The sequence below is a fragment of the Paroedura picta genome, chromosome 4, assembly GCF_049243985.1.
Source record: "Paroedura picta isolate Pp20150507F chromosome 4, Ppicta_v3.0, whole genome shotgun sequence".
NCBI lineage: Eukaryota > Metazoa > Chordata > Lepidosauria > Squamata > Gekkonidae > Paroedura > Paroedura picta.
Genome location: NC_135372.1, coordinates 125,017,232 through 125,031,525, shown reverse-complemented (window position 1 = coordinate 125,031,525; position 14,294 = coordinate 125,017,232). Strand labels below are relative to the sequence as shown.

Sequence of the window (14,294 nt, the reverse complement as noted above, 5' to 3'; positions counted from 1 at the left end):
ATCCTCTGCTATCTCGCCTCTCCGCTGGCCGTCTCGCCTACTCGGGACTGAAAACTGCTCCGGGTCGGGGTCCGGGGCCCGCTCACCAGTACCGGGCTCGTCCTCGTCGCTGGAGACGTCCTCACTCGACGCGATCCCCTCCGCCGTTGTATTACCAGTCCCCCCGGGCCCGGCCCGAGCTTGCTCACGGGCTTCAGCTGCCTGCAAGCGCCTGGCCAAGTCCGCCATGGCCCGCCGCAGGTCCTCTAGGGATTCCTCAGGTCCTACCGGGCGAAGCGCCTGCCTCAGCTGGGTGTCCCAGGTTGGGGCCAACCCCCCAGACCTCGGCGCGCTCCCCGCCGTGCTTGGGAAACCCATGGCCCGGCGCCTTCCCTTGGCCGCCGCTGCCGAGGGTCTCGGGGTCCCGGACAGCTGCTCCTGGCCCCCCGATTTTCGGAGGAAATCTCCCGGGGACATTAAACTCATGTTCCCGGGGTTCGTGGGGGTCGAGACCGCCCCGTTGCTTGAAAACGCCATCTCTGGATCCGTCCCGATAAGCGCTCGGATGCGATGCCGACCCTGGAGTTCGGTGGGAAGCTCTTACGATGTCGGGAACCCGCTTGCTAACTGAAAAAACAGGGTGCCCCTTTGAAGAAAACGTCACGCCAGGCCTGGTGAACGATACAACAGGAACAAGCTTTATTTCAGCAACGTGGAGTCCGCTGGTATGGAGTAAGAGCTTCCACCGAACTCCAGGTGGAAGCTCCCTTTTATACAAAACCCACCTCCTTAGGCTGTATTGCCCCACCCAGTACTTGCGGAGGGAACATGCTGATACAATCATGACTCATGCACATATGCGAGGTTTTCCGGGGTTCCTGATGGCCCATTTTCCTGGAACAAAGGGCCATCTCCGGGCCCTTGTCAAAAGGTGGAGGGGGACATTGAGGTTCTTTAGCGGCCATTGCCACCTCAACGATCGGGTGGGGCGCCCAGCTGCCGGCTTGCCTATGATCACCATGCCCTACCTCCGTGATCGCGGGCGCCTCTGATGGCGGGGTTCGGTCCCGTTCCCAAGCCACCAAGGACCGAACCACGACAATTTGTCCTGCTTCTCTGGGTCCCTGCCCCGCTCCGCTCTACTGAAGTCCTTCCCAAATCTAATTAATTAAAGCACCTTTGGATGCTGTGAGAATAGGAAGGTGAGCGGTTTTGGAGGCCTCACACACCTCTGCACCGTTTTCTTTCCCTCATTCCCCAAGAATGCCACTCCCCTGCCGCTGCCCCCCCAACCCACACACACATACATACACCCGGAGGGAAGGTAGCTGCAGGGGACTGAGGCAAGAAAAGTGCAGGAGAACTGCTATGAGGGTGCTCAGTCACATCAGCAAGAACTACACAGAGAACTGATTCCATGTAGAAGCAGTGTCGGAATGGTTTCATTTACTTTAGTGGTCCTGCTTTTGCTTGTGATTTCTTTGGGCTTTCGGCAAAAGGGCTCCTAAAGTAAAGGATTTAGAACCACTTACAGATCACAGAGACCAGAGATGAATGATACTGTTGGGAGACAGGTGACCATCTCGGAATGCCTTCTTAGTGCTTCAGAGATCCACCACTTCATCAGAAAACCTTCCATCAGCAAACTACTCTGCCTCCCTTCACTCATCCTACCAATTCCCAAAACTCAACTCAAATTACATATGATATACATATGAAATAGCAGTTATATATGTTTTAGGAGGATCTTATGATGTTTTTATGGATGTGCTTGTAGTTTACTGATTGGAAACCGCCACGAGCCGGCTGTGCAGGGGGTGGCGGTATAAAAATGTAATCATAAATAAATGCATTAAAAAAAACTACTAAATAGCTTTCCTGCTTAAAATATTATTTTTACAGTCTCACATAAAGCAAACTGGGACAGATGCGCATGTTTGTAGGTGGAATTACAAATGTAAATAGCCTGACGTTAGCTGTGGGATCTTCCCAGCGGTCAAGACAAATGGCCTGCCAGCATGTTTGGAAATGCCTATGCCATCATTCAGATTAGCACCCCACAGCCAAGGTGAGGGGGAACCACTGAGATGTCACATGAACGGACCGACACAGATCATCAATTGTACAACACACATACACTTTGACAATGCTGTTTTAGCTCAGCAGTCTACCAACTTTGTGTAGTGGTTAAGAGTGGTGGCCTTTAATCTGAAGAGCCAAGTTTGATTCCCCGCTCCTCCACAGGCAGCCAGCTGGGTGACCTTGGGCTAGTCACAGTCCTGTTAGAGCTGTTCTCTCAGAACAGTTCTGTCAGAACTCTCAGCCCCCACCCCCACCTCACAAGTTGTCTGTTGCGGAGACAGGAAGGGTATAAAAACTGACTCTTCTTCTCCTCTCCTTCTAATAGGTCAACCTCATCTACACTGCCGACTCCTCTCACCCAATATGCCCTTCCTTTTCTTTTATTGGTGTATTTTACTCCAAATCCTTGATATGAGTTACAAGATGGAGGCCAGTCGGATCCATAAGGAACAGAAAGAAACAACAGAAAAGTGAAAAGGGGCTACAAGTACCGTAATTTGCTGGGTATGAGAACTGTTGGGGTGGGACTGGAGCCATTGGTGGGCCTACGACAGAACCATCCATGTTCCCCGAAGCAGTTACATTTGGAGGAGGACTGAAGGCTTGAGATTGCTGCTGCTGTTGCTGCTGCTGCTGCTGCTGCTGAATCATCATTGCCATTCTCTGCTGTCTGATGTGATGACTTATGAGCTCTCTGTTTCGCTGAGCCACCATCTGAGCATTCAGGAAGCTCTGCTGCTAAGGTTTTCAGAGACACATTGGAGAACAGAGAAGAAAAGCCATTAAGCTCACAAACCCAACAATTCTTAAGTGTACAATGCTCAGAATTCGTAAAACTGTATATCGTGGGGTGGCCAAACGATGGGTCTCCAAATGCACGCTGGCAGGGGGGTTTATGGCCACTGTAGTTCATGGACATTTGGAGAGCCGCAGATTGACCATCCCGGGTGTATATAGTAGAAAGTTCAGCAACAGATGAACATTTCTCTTGCGAACCAGTTTAAGAGAATCTGATGTAAGCCATGTTGAACTAGCATGCAGCACAATCTACACACAATGTTAGACCATTATCACGAAACTAGCAGTTTGCAAATTCCATATTTCTCATAGAATCATAAAATCATATAATAATAGCGTTGGAAGAGACCTCATGGGTCATCTAGTCCAACCTCCTGCACTATGCCTGCCACCCCACAGATGATAAAGACTTACTTGTGACCCCATCTGAGGAGGCATAACGGGCCTCATCACCGATGCAGCACCAGGGCTGGGACTCTCCATTTTCATGTCCAACGTCTGACGTGTCTGATTCAAAAACTGAAAAATGAGAAAGGGGTGTAACATAGCTGCTTTAAAATAAGCATTTCTGCAAAACACATGATCTAAATAGAACTCCAAATTGAAGTCATTATTTTAAAACCCTTCCTAAGTGAATTTTACTCCTCAAAATGTGTACAATGAAGATGTCTGCATAATACCATCAACATTAGATAATGGTAATCTCTCTTAGAGACATAAAGGCCTAGAATGATTTTTTTCCCCCAGTAGAAAAACTAGGAGATTTAGGGGACCATTGAAAAACGAGTCTAGAATGGGTGGGATGGTTTCAAGGTCCTACCCTCTCAAAGGATATAGTAGGCTTTCTCAACCCGGGGTTCATGAAACCCCGGGGTTTCTTGACAGCCCTGAAAGGGTTTCCCAAATGGGTGAGTTAATTACTTTTTAATGTATTTTTAAATTTTGTTAAATATTTATTGAGTGATATGATTATTACCTGATCTGTCCCCCCTCCCAAAATGGCTAATGATGGGCCTGGAGGGGGTAGAAAGGGTAGGGGCTCAGGCAGGCATGTACACAGCTCTGCTTCCCAACCATATTTTGCATGATGGGGCCATTTCTGGAGTTTCTTGAAGCCTGAACAATGTCTCAAGGGTTTCTCAAGTGACTGGTTCCCTAGCTCGTGGCCAAATCTATTGGCAGGAAAGAAAAGGCTGCGGACCCCCTCCAGAGCTCCCACAGACATCCGGGGGTCCTTGGACCCCTGGTTGAGAATCCCTGCCCTACAGGGTCACCATAAGTCAGCTGTGACTGGACCTGGGCGGGGGGACAGCAACAACAACCAAAATAACCATGGAATGTGTAATGTCAGATATTCTCAGTTCTAGGGATACAAGAAAGACCGGACTAGATCCAGCAGCGTCTTCCTGCACAAATACACACACACAAAAGACCAGGAGTCCTTTCTGACCCTGGGAAACTTCACTGCTGGGGATCACAAAACCCACACAGAACAGTGACTCAGGAACAGCAAAACAGCAAGGAGGAGGAAGAAAAGCAGATGTGCTCTCTCCTGACTCTTGCATAAGAACAGCTTCACTGACAGGAGAACAAGGAAGGAGCTGTTTCACTCCTTTCTCTCTCCGCACCATTGCCTCTTGACCAACACGGCTGCCATTCCAAATGTGTCTTTGGTTTGTGACCCTGGGAATTAACTTTCCAAAGACTGGAGGTGAAGAAGGGAAAGGCAAAAAAAGAAAAGAAAAAAGGAATAAACAATTTCCATAAGGTCATCCCAGGGTCCTTGCAATGGATGCCACTGGGTATACAAAACGGTTTTCACGCTGGAGGCAACAATGTAAATCAGTTTAGGCGATGTAGTTTGCTCTCTAACGAGGAGGAAAGGTTACCTGCTGCCCTTGAAGCCTCTGCTGGAGCTGCATGCGGAGTTGCTTTGGGGTGTTAGTTCTGGGCCTCATCATGCTGGCTCTGGGATGCATATTTTGCATTGGGAAGTTGCTCTGTTGATTCATTGGATTCATCACAGAGTTAAAGGGTGGCTGTTGACCTTGCATGGTGGTGAAACCCCCTGGCATTGCCGCACCCTGCCCCTGGTAGGGCTGACCATACATGGGAGGCTTCTGGTCAATCATTACAGTAGTTTCTTGGCCGTGAAATGCTTCTTGCTTGGGTTCCAAAGCTTGACCCTTTATAATAAAGAAGATGCAAGCTTGATGCATTAGAAGAAGAAGAAGAAGAAGAAGAGTTGGTTCTTATATGCCGCTTTTCCCTACCCGAAGGAGGCTCAAAGCGGCTTACAGTCGCCTTCACATTCCTCTCCCCACAACAGACACCCTGTGGGGTGGGTGAGGCTGAGAGAGCCCTGATATCACTGCTCGGTCAGAACAGCTTTATCAGTGCCGTGGCGAGCCCAAGGTCACCCAGCTGGATGCATGTGGGGGAGCGCAGAATCGAACCCGGCATGCCAGATTAGAAGTCCGCACTCCTAACCACTACACCAAACTGGCTCCATTCTCTGGCTCCAAAATACCCCATTCTCCCCATGCCTTTTAAAAAGATGATACATCAGTACCTTGCTTATATAATGCACTGCCTACCTAAGCTAAGCATAGCCTACCATGAATATGCGACAGACCGTCAGAAGTTTGGTTAGCCTGCTGTTGCTATTTGTCTGGGATAGCCAGTTGTCAAACATCTGGAAGGTTATAATACTGAGCTAATGAGCTATGTTCAGCCCCTGTGTTATATAATATCAAATTGTATATTTCATTTATTGTACTTATTTATAAACTGCCCCTTCTCAGCACAGCCATCTCAGGGCAGCGTACAACAGTTTAAAACCAATAGACAATAAGCAATAAAATTAGTTTGGATTTATTAAAACTACTGCAGACTGCAGTCGATATCTCCCATTCCCAAGTCCGATCCATTTAGAAGTTCCAGGATGAAAGGGGGTGGGCTTCTCTGATGGTCTCTATAGCCTGGCCTCAATCGAATGCCTGGCAGAAGAGCTACTGGAGAGCAGAATGTACAGATGCAAACTCTTACATGAGGTATGCTACAGTCAGCTGCCTTGCACCACCCCTGAAAGATCTGGCAAATAAAGATCTCATGTCCACTGTTGACTTACTTGATTTACAAGATCAGGAATCCCTAGGGCTCTATCAATTTCTTCCAGGCTGGTGACATCTGTATTACTCAGCAACATATGCAGTTGATCTAGAAGAGCCCTTTCATCACTTTGGCCATCAACATTCGGAACATTATATAAGAAATCATCCAACGTATTTCTAACTAATGGCCTGGAAAAGTCAAAATGTTACAATTACTGAAACGTGATATCATCGGCTATTCAGCTCTTCCCCTTCAGACACGGTGTATTTTCCTACTGGGTGAAAGCGCTACCTAAAGCAATGAGATATGGGCAATATCAACTGGGAATCAGGCAACATTTAAAACAAAACCCTCTTCACCTAACCAGTACTGGGTTTTGCCATGCACAATGAACCTCTTATTCTCTCCCCTGACTTTATTTCACTGTAGGGAACTTTTGCTGTGAAGGCACACTATTGAGAGCACACAGATGTATTGAATTCCAAAAGAATTCAGAAATAAAAATAAAAAACAAACATTTTAGGTTTGTTTGGGTTGTTCAAATATTTTTAAAATATTGATGGAGGCCAACTGGTAGCCAGTTAACAATCCATCTTGTTCTGAATGTCATTGTACCTGGTTTGTGAGCCTCGAGGTCCTTGCTCCATAGATAACATGTTTTCCGGCCATGAACTTGACTGGTTAGATGGTCCTGGATGAGCATAGGGATTTCCTGTCATTCCTATATTAATATCATTTGGTCCTTTAAAAAAATAAACAGAAAACACATACTTATTTCCAGGGTCCATTTTGCTAGACAGGGAGATGTTCACAGTGTACAAACAAATTACCAAAAGGAGAAATGGAGGTCAAAAGGAGGGGGGGGGGATAAACATCCAGCTAGCATCCCCACCCCTTCCATAGTCATCCAAGTGGCAAACTCAAAATATCTGGGTTTTCACCATTCCCTTACACATCAGCATAAGTTTCCAGCCTCCTAAAGGAGACTCTCTTTCTTATCCTCTGTACTTCTTGGGGAACTGGAAGCTACAACTCCACCACAACACAGCGATCACACCACTTTAAACTGGAACCGCTTTGCGGCTATGATTTGGCTATGTGCCAGAGCAGGGGTAGTCAAACTGCGGCCCTCCAGATGTCCCTGGACTACAATTCCCATGAACCCCTGCCAGCGAATGCTGGCAGGGGCTCTTGGGAATTGTAGTCCATGGACATCTGGAGGGTCGCAGTTTGACTACCTCTGTGCCAGGGTCACTGAGGACAAGCAAAGGTCCTCACAGTCAACCAAAAGGCAGAAATGCAGAGGCATTCACTCTGTTTGCCCTTGATGGCAGCAGCACATAACAAATCTTTCTGGCTACACAATGACGGCTTCACAAGCCAGAGCAGAAAAATGAAATGTCAAAAGCCAGGAGGGGAGAGAGAGCACCAATGTCACAACCAACTCAGGCTGCAAACGCAAGCACAAGAGAGCAAAAGGCTATCCCTGAAAAGTCCCCTTTCATGACAGATTTACTGCTCAGCCCATTTAACAGTCCATCATCACATCAGTAGTATGTGATGAAGTATCACAGTAAGGCAGTAAAAGGCTATTTTTCCAGTCATCCAGCCCTTCCCTTACTGTGGTTTATCTAGTGAAGTTCATACAAATACAATTTATATTATCTTTAAAAGGCAATCAAATTCCTATTCAAATGGACATCTAAGAAGGGAAGGGGACATTCCATAACCTGGTCTTTAATATTCTGGCAGTGAAACTAATAATATTACCCACCAGAAAAGCTTCCCCTGCTAATTCCAAGTGAAACTACGGGGCACAGATAGAGTAATGGTGCATCATCAACTCAAGATGGAATATAAAACATGTATCATTTTGTAGTGCATTCTTAGTTGTACCACCAACCCTATGCAACAGGTTGACAGAGCGGGTGAGGCAGTCCTTTAAATATTCTGGTCCAAAATCATATTAGACAAAACCAACACAGAATAGGGCTTGAAAATAAATTGGCAACCAGATAAATTTAAATTTAAAATTGGGGTGACTTGTTGACAAAAACACACCCCAGACATCCCATGTTCTCAACTAGTTCAAGCTGCCTAACAGTTTTCTAAAGCAAATCCACAAAGAGTGTATCAGCCAAATGAAATCTGGAAATGATTAGCACAGGAGTTGGGAGTGACTATCTCCCACAGCTTGTAAACCAACCAAAGCTGGTGAACAACCAGTTGCCCAAGCTGCAGTAACCCAAAATACTATCAGAACTCCACAGTTCAACTTTTTTGCTGAACTTGGCTGAATATCACCTCAACATGACGTTTGCTTGTCTTTTTTGCACAAAAATGGGGATATGCAGAATCCTAAATGATAGCCAGAACTGGTATTATGGCATGGATTTGACTATCCAGGAAGTGGCCACATGTTGGTTAGAATCATAGAACCATAGAGTTGGAAGGGGCCATACAGGCCATCTAGTCCAACCCCCTGCTCTACGCAGGATCAGCCCTAAGCATCCTAAAACATCCAAGAAAAGTGTGTATCCAACCTTTGCTTGAAGACTGCCAGTGAGGGGGAGCTCACCACCTCCTTAGGCAGCCTATTCCACTGCTGAACTACTCTGACTATGAAAAAAAAATTCCTGATATCAAGCCTATATCATTGTACTTGTAGTTTAAACCCATTACTGCGTGTAAACTACATTACTTGTAGTTTAAACCCATAACTGCGTGGTTACCAAACATAACAAAATGAACAAATGCAGGACTTTTCACACAAACACAATAAAATCAAAAAATGCTCATAAGAACTTACTCATATGGATCATTTGTTGTTGGAGCATGGTTCTGGTACTGGGCATGCTGTTTGATCTCATGGGCAAGCCAGGCATGGACCCTCCCATTGCAGATCTTGAAAGTGTCGAGTTACAGTCTGGCCCTGGCCGTGCCACTGGGGCCGAACTAGAGGGTTCTATCCTGCTAACCTTTGGGTTCGGCAAGCTCCACTCGCCTCCCGAATTCTGATTCATAGACATATTTCTGTTTGTGCCACCTATAAAAAAAAAAAGAGCACAGATTATTTCCTCTTGGAAAATACAAGCCGTGCTTTGGTACAACAATTATTTTTGTTTAATTTTTTTCCCCCAAAAAAGAGGGTCACATGTGCTGGGTTTTGCAGCATCCGAATGCCAGAAATAGCCCCAGAAGTCTGGGATGCCCCATCTGGAGCAGCATGGGCATACTACGAGAGTAAAAATCCACAAACCGCTACTTCCATATGGGCTACTTTGGATCCCAGCCATATATTTTTCATCTTTTGCCTGTTAAATATAAATTAGATAATCAAAATTCAGCTGAGATGAAGTACAGCACACAAACAAGCACAGGACAGGGTCGACATCATTGTTCAGTCATGTGTCAAGCCTCTTGACAAAGCGACCGTTCGTGTGACCACAGTTTAGAGATGTAGACGCAATCCACGATTTAGAGCCATTTTTCCATCTGATCAGCCTCGGCAGCCCTATAAACCAGAGGTACTCAACCTGTGGTCCTCCAGATGTCCATGGACTACAATTCCCATGAATCCCTGCCAGTTTTTTTCCCCCACCATGTGTAAATGAAGCTCAGAAGCAGCAATATTGCAGGCCTGATTTTCAGTTTATGTAAAGCAAGGGTGGGCAACTGTGGCCCTTCAGATGTCCATGGATTACAGTTCCCAGGAGCCCCTGCCAGCGAATGGGAATTGTAGTCCATGGACATCTGGAGGACCACAGGTTGACTACCCCTGCTATAGACGGTTACAACTGAGATTTGGAAAGGCAAACATTAGGCAAAATATACAACCAAGCAAGGGTGTTTGTGCTAAGTATGGTTTGATTCTGTCTCGCTGGCCTCTCCGATGAAACCTTGGATACAATTTGAACTAGCCCATTAAGAACCTCAGCCAAAACAGGTTAGCACAATCGATTCCTGAGAACTCTTCTTGCAGCTAACAGCTGGTCCATCTTTTTCAACTAGAACATTAAAAAAAAATCACATGATCTACTCATTCTCACTACAATCTGTTCTTAAGTTTATACCCTTCAGAGTTTTTCAGATGGAAACAAAAAGTTATTTGTATTAACAAACAAACCCATATTTGCTCCAAAATTTTCCGGGTTTTCCATCATTCTTGGACTTCCGCCCATCACGGTTTGCTTTTGTAACATCGAAAACGCATTGACGTTCCTTGCAGATGGGCTTGAGCCCACAGACACAGGGCTGTCTAAAGACATGGCTCTGTTGAAAGGAGGACGGGCAGTCTGCACAGACTGTGGACTTCTCATACCTATTAAAGAATTAAAATTTATTAGCAACTGTAGTATCTTTGAACTTAAAAAGAAGCTAAGCAACTGTGTGAATGCTTATTAAGCATTTAATAACATTATAGAAGTTTAGAACCTTGAATAACCATTATAACCATTATAACCTTGAATAACTAAATCTCTACTGGATGCTGCAGTGAGATGTGCTTTTTAAAAGAGATCATTCTTCAGAAATTCTTCATGAAGCTTGGTTACTGACTCATCATGTTATATGAATGCAGTCATTCTTGATGTGGTGTATCCTCTGAAACGGATGTAACGGATGTGACGATGTCCATAGTCCCACCCCAGGAAGCATGCTGGAAGAGGCTGCAGCAGCTGCAGGGTGGCACAGCAGGCTGGGAGAGCACAGGCCGTCGGAGGAGGAAGCTGGGCCACAACCACACTGCCCAAGGAGGCCTGGGAAGTCATGGGGTGGGGTGGTGGCCAGGTGGGCCACTATTGCGCTGCCTGAGTAGGCCTGGGCAGTGGTGGGGCTGTGTGCAGGACAAGCGGGCCAGCACTGCCCCTGCCCAAAGACTGGGCAAGTCACATGGCAGCACCGAGGCTGGGCAGGCCACTGTCACGCTGCCTGAGGCCTGTGTAGTTGCAGGGTGGCGCAGTGGCCAACCAGGCCAGTGCCACTGCATACGAGGGTGGGGGGGTAGCAAAGAAGGAGGAAGGTCTGGGGATAGGTGGGAAGGAGGAGGAAGTCTGGGGGAGGAGGTGGGAGGGAAGGAATGGGTAGGAAGGAGTTTATGTGTGTGTCTGAGAGAGAGGGAGGGGCCAGGGAGGAAGTCAGGCAAACGAGAGGTGGGGGGGGGGCGAGGGCAGGTGGGAATGGAAGGAAAGGAGTTTGTGTGTATGTGTGTGTCGGAGAGAGGGGAAGGAGGCGACCAAAGAACCCCGAGCAGATATGTGTTCCACATGCCTTGTGAGAGTCAGGCCGTCACTCATTTTTTTGACTCTGTATGATGGGTGCCGGTTCGTGCTATAAGCACAAACAGCTGCAAAGGGAAACCAGACAGACTAAAGGGAGCCTCCACATTCAGAGCCAGTAAACCTCTGAACACCAGTGCCAGAAGGCAACATCAGGAGAAGGTCTGGGCCTCTTGACATGTAAATGGCTGACTACTGTGTAATAGGTGACTTGTTCATCATTATACGAAGCCCCTACCTGTTTCATTGGGAAGACTTCATCAGGGGGAATCCAGTAAATTAATCTAGCAAACAGGTCCAGCACTAAGTAAATTCGCTGATCCCCCTGATGAAGCCTACATGGCAAAATGTGTAGGAGCTTTGTGTGATAATGAAGCAGTCACTTATCACCTGGCATTTTCGCCTTTTCTTCTGCAGGCACAATGCTGTCTTCGACAATACACATACAGCCTTTAAATGCAAGTTATGGAAAATGAAAAGTTCATCATATAAGGTCCCCACAAAGGGTTATCTGAAAGATAAGGACATTTGCTTACAACATACTTACCCAGAGGTGGATTTCCTGGACACATCACCGGCTTGTTCCCCATATTATTCCCATTCACAGACATGGGATTACTGCAAAAATCTGAGCTGCTCAGATCACCCAGAATTGCATCTAAATTGTCAACCAAATCTCCACTCATCTGAAAAGGAGGAAGAAGAAACTATTTACAATAAAATCACATTGCATTTCCATTTAGATACCTTCAAACTGATCGGGCTGAAAACTGCAGGGTCTTTGAAACACCCGGCTGGCTCAAAAGAACCATATGGAAACCATGTAATCATTCAGACAATTAGGAGTGTTTACTGATCTATGAAGAAGCAACCATTAGATTTTTAGTTGGGCATTCTGAGCTCACCTGATTACACGCAACACCATCCCCAAATTAGGGATCCATCAGCAGACTTTAAAAACGCTTTAAAAAGACATCCCCAGTTAACTTGCCGGCAGACTTTTAAAAATTGAGATAACATTTCTACAAATTTACAAATCCATGGGAGGCAGGCACCTTCTAAGAAAGAATGGCTCTTCTGAGAAGGAGCCTGCTGTGACACACATGTGCATCTAAAAATGAAGAATGCTTTTTTCTTCATAGCTGTTTTGTTCCAATGCAAATTTATGCAGATCAAATCAACTGTTAAAAACTTAAAATGATTAACTGAACACAATCTCAGTTTCGTCTTTGCACTGAAACTTTCAATTTAAAATTACACCCGCAGCTGAAACTCCTCAACATTAAGGTTAACTACTAAGTAATAACATATTTAAACATCTTTTAAAATGTTTCTGCTACAGCACAATTTGAATTGCAGATTAGCAGTGGTTAGCGTTTATATGCAAGGGGGTTGATCCAGTGCAAAATTTACACTTGTGCTACAGCTCTTGTGTAAGAAGAAATACAAGAAAAAGACCCAGAGTCCAGTAGCACCTTTAGGACCAACAAAGATTTATTCGAAAGCTCACGCCTTGAATAAATCTTTGTTGATCCTAAAGGTGCTACTGGACTCTAATTTTACTGTGCTACTTCAGACCAACACGGCTACTCATTGGAATCTATCCTGAAGAAAAAGACCGGCAGCTCTTGTGCCAAATCTAACTTTCTGGTTCTCCACCTGCGTATCTGCAAGTTCTTGTTCTAACAATTTCTGGGCACTCATTTAAAGAGAGGAATGTACTAGATCAGGGGTCCCCAACTGTCCTGCCCTGTGGGGTTGGCAAGTGCCAAGGTACCCAGAACACTGTGTTGGGGGCCCACTGCACCAGGAATTGCACACAAGATCTTGCACAAGCAGAACTGTGGGAAGCCCGTTTCTGTTTCCATTTGCACACCACTGGAGGAAAGTGAAATTTATTCACATGGCAAATCACTAACAATCCTATTAACTGAATTTTACACAAGTTTGGGACACTACCTCTTCTGTGGGCTCTATTTTGATTTTCATCTCTTTCTCTTGGCTCGAAGTAGGCCCTGCAGAACTGCTGCACTGTCCCATTTTGCTGTCCATGTTTTCTATTTTAGGCTTTATCTCTTTTGAAAGCTCCTTCCCGTCATCCTTGTCAAGCAAATATCTCAGCAGAGCATGGTTCTCCTTCTTTTTCGGACTCAGCTGCTCCTGTTTGACTGTTCCTTCGCCACAAGGAGCTGTGCTGCCGCTGTCGTGGTAGGTATCTTTACCAGTGGCTTCTGCTGTGATTTTGGCTACCTCTGCTGGAGAATTGCCATTCCTCAACAACTTGTGTAAAATCCTGTGCTTCTCTTGCATGTTGGATGAAGATGACACTCCTCCTGATGTAGAGGAGGAAACTCCTGACGAAGGGCTTGTGGCATTGGTAGGAGATTCTTTGCAGCTGGAGTCCAAGGGGGAGTTTGACAGTGCTGAATGCCCTCTCTCCTCTGAGGAGCAAGTTAGTAACTGAAGAAGCTTTTTATGGCCTTTGCTTTCCGGAGGTCCCCTTTGCTCTGAGCCTTCGAGGTTTTCCTCTTTGATATCTTTGTTGCTAAGGAGCTCCCTGTTGTTTGACTGACACATTGAACTCTCCACTTGATTTTGTTCACAAAACAACCCAGGGGGGCTTTTAGAATCCTGGTTCCCCATTTTATTTGGCTGAGCAACGTTCATATTTGGAGAATTGTCTAGTTTAGGTCCTGGTGAAGAAAGTGTAGAGAGAAGAGAAGTTCCAACGCCCTCGCTGATGGCCTGAAGAGCACTAAGAGAGCTGCTTGAAAAGCTGCTGCTGCTTGTGTTGCTGGCGGATCCCATTGGAGAGTGCACGCCTACAAAGAAGGACAGCTTTTACTCTGGAAGGAAATTGCCTCTCAAGTGACACTTTTCAACAAAGCCCAGCATTTTAATCAATGGTTTACCCATGTACATTGTGAACTGTAGTGGAAGGAGGAAGGGAGGGAGAGGAAGAGAGAAAGAGAAAAAGAGAAAAAGAGAGAAAGAGAGAGAGAGAGAGAGAGAGAGAGAGAGAGAGAGAGAGAGAGAGAGAGAGAG

The 14,294-nt window shown here is 46.0% G+C and overlaps 1 protein-coding gene across 5 annotated transcripts in view; it reads right to left on the bottom strand.

Moving 5' to 3' along the window:
* Positions 1–14,294, bottom strand: part of NCOA3 (nuclear receptor coactivator 3) — a 109,773-nt gene that overhangs the window by 12,188 nt on the left and 83,291 nt on the right. For 4 of the 5 annotated variants that reach the window (XM_077335553.1, XM_077335556.1, XM_077335554.1 and 1 more), the window contains 9 exons: positions 13,209–14,071; positions 11,797–11,935; positions 10,100–10,294; positions 8,783–9,019; positions 6,589–6,715; positions 5,990–6,161; positions 4,749–5,045; positions 3,274–3,378; positions 2,553–2,799 (listed from right to left, as the gene is read on the bottom strand). In XM_077335553.1, the coding sequence (XP_077191668.1) occupies positions 2,553–2,799; positions 3,274–3,378; positions 4,749–5,045; positions 5,990–6,161; positions 6,589–6,715; positions 8,783–9,019; positions 10,100–10,294; positions 11,797–11,935; positions 13,209–14,071 (2,382 nt within the window). The remainder of the gene's footprint in view (positions 1–2,552; positions 2,800–3,273; positions 3,379–4,748; positions 5,046–5,989; positions 6,162–6,588; positions 6,716–8,782; positions 9,020–10,099; positions 10,295–11,796; positions 11,936–13,208; positions 14,072–14,294) is intronic. The other variant, XM_077335555.1, reaches the window with a different exon arrangement.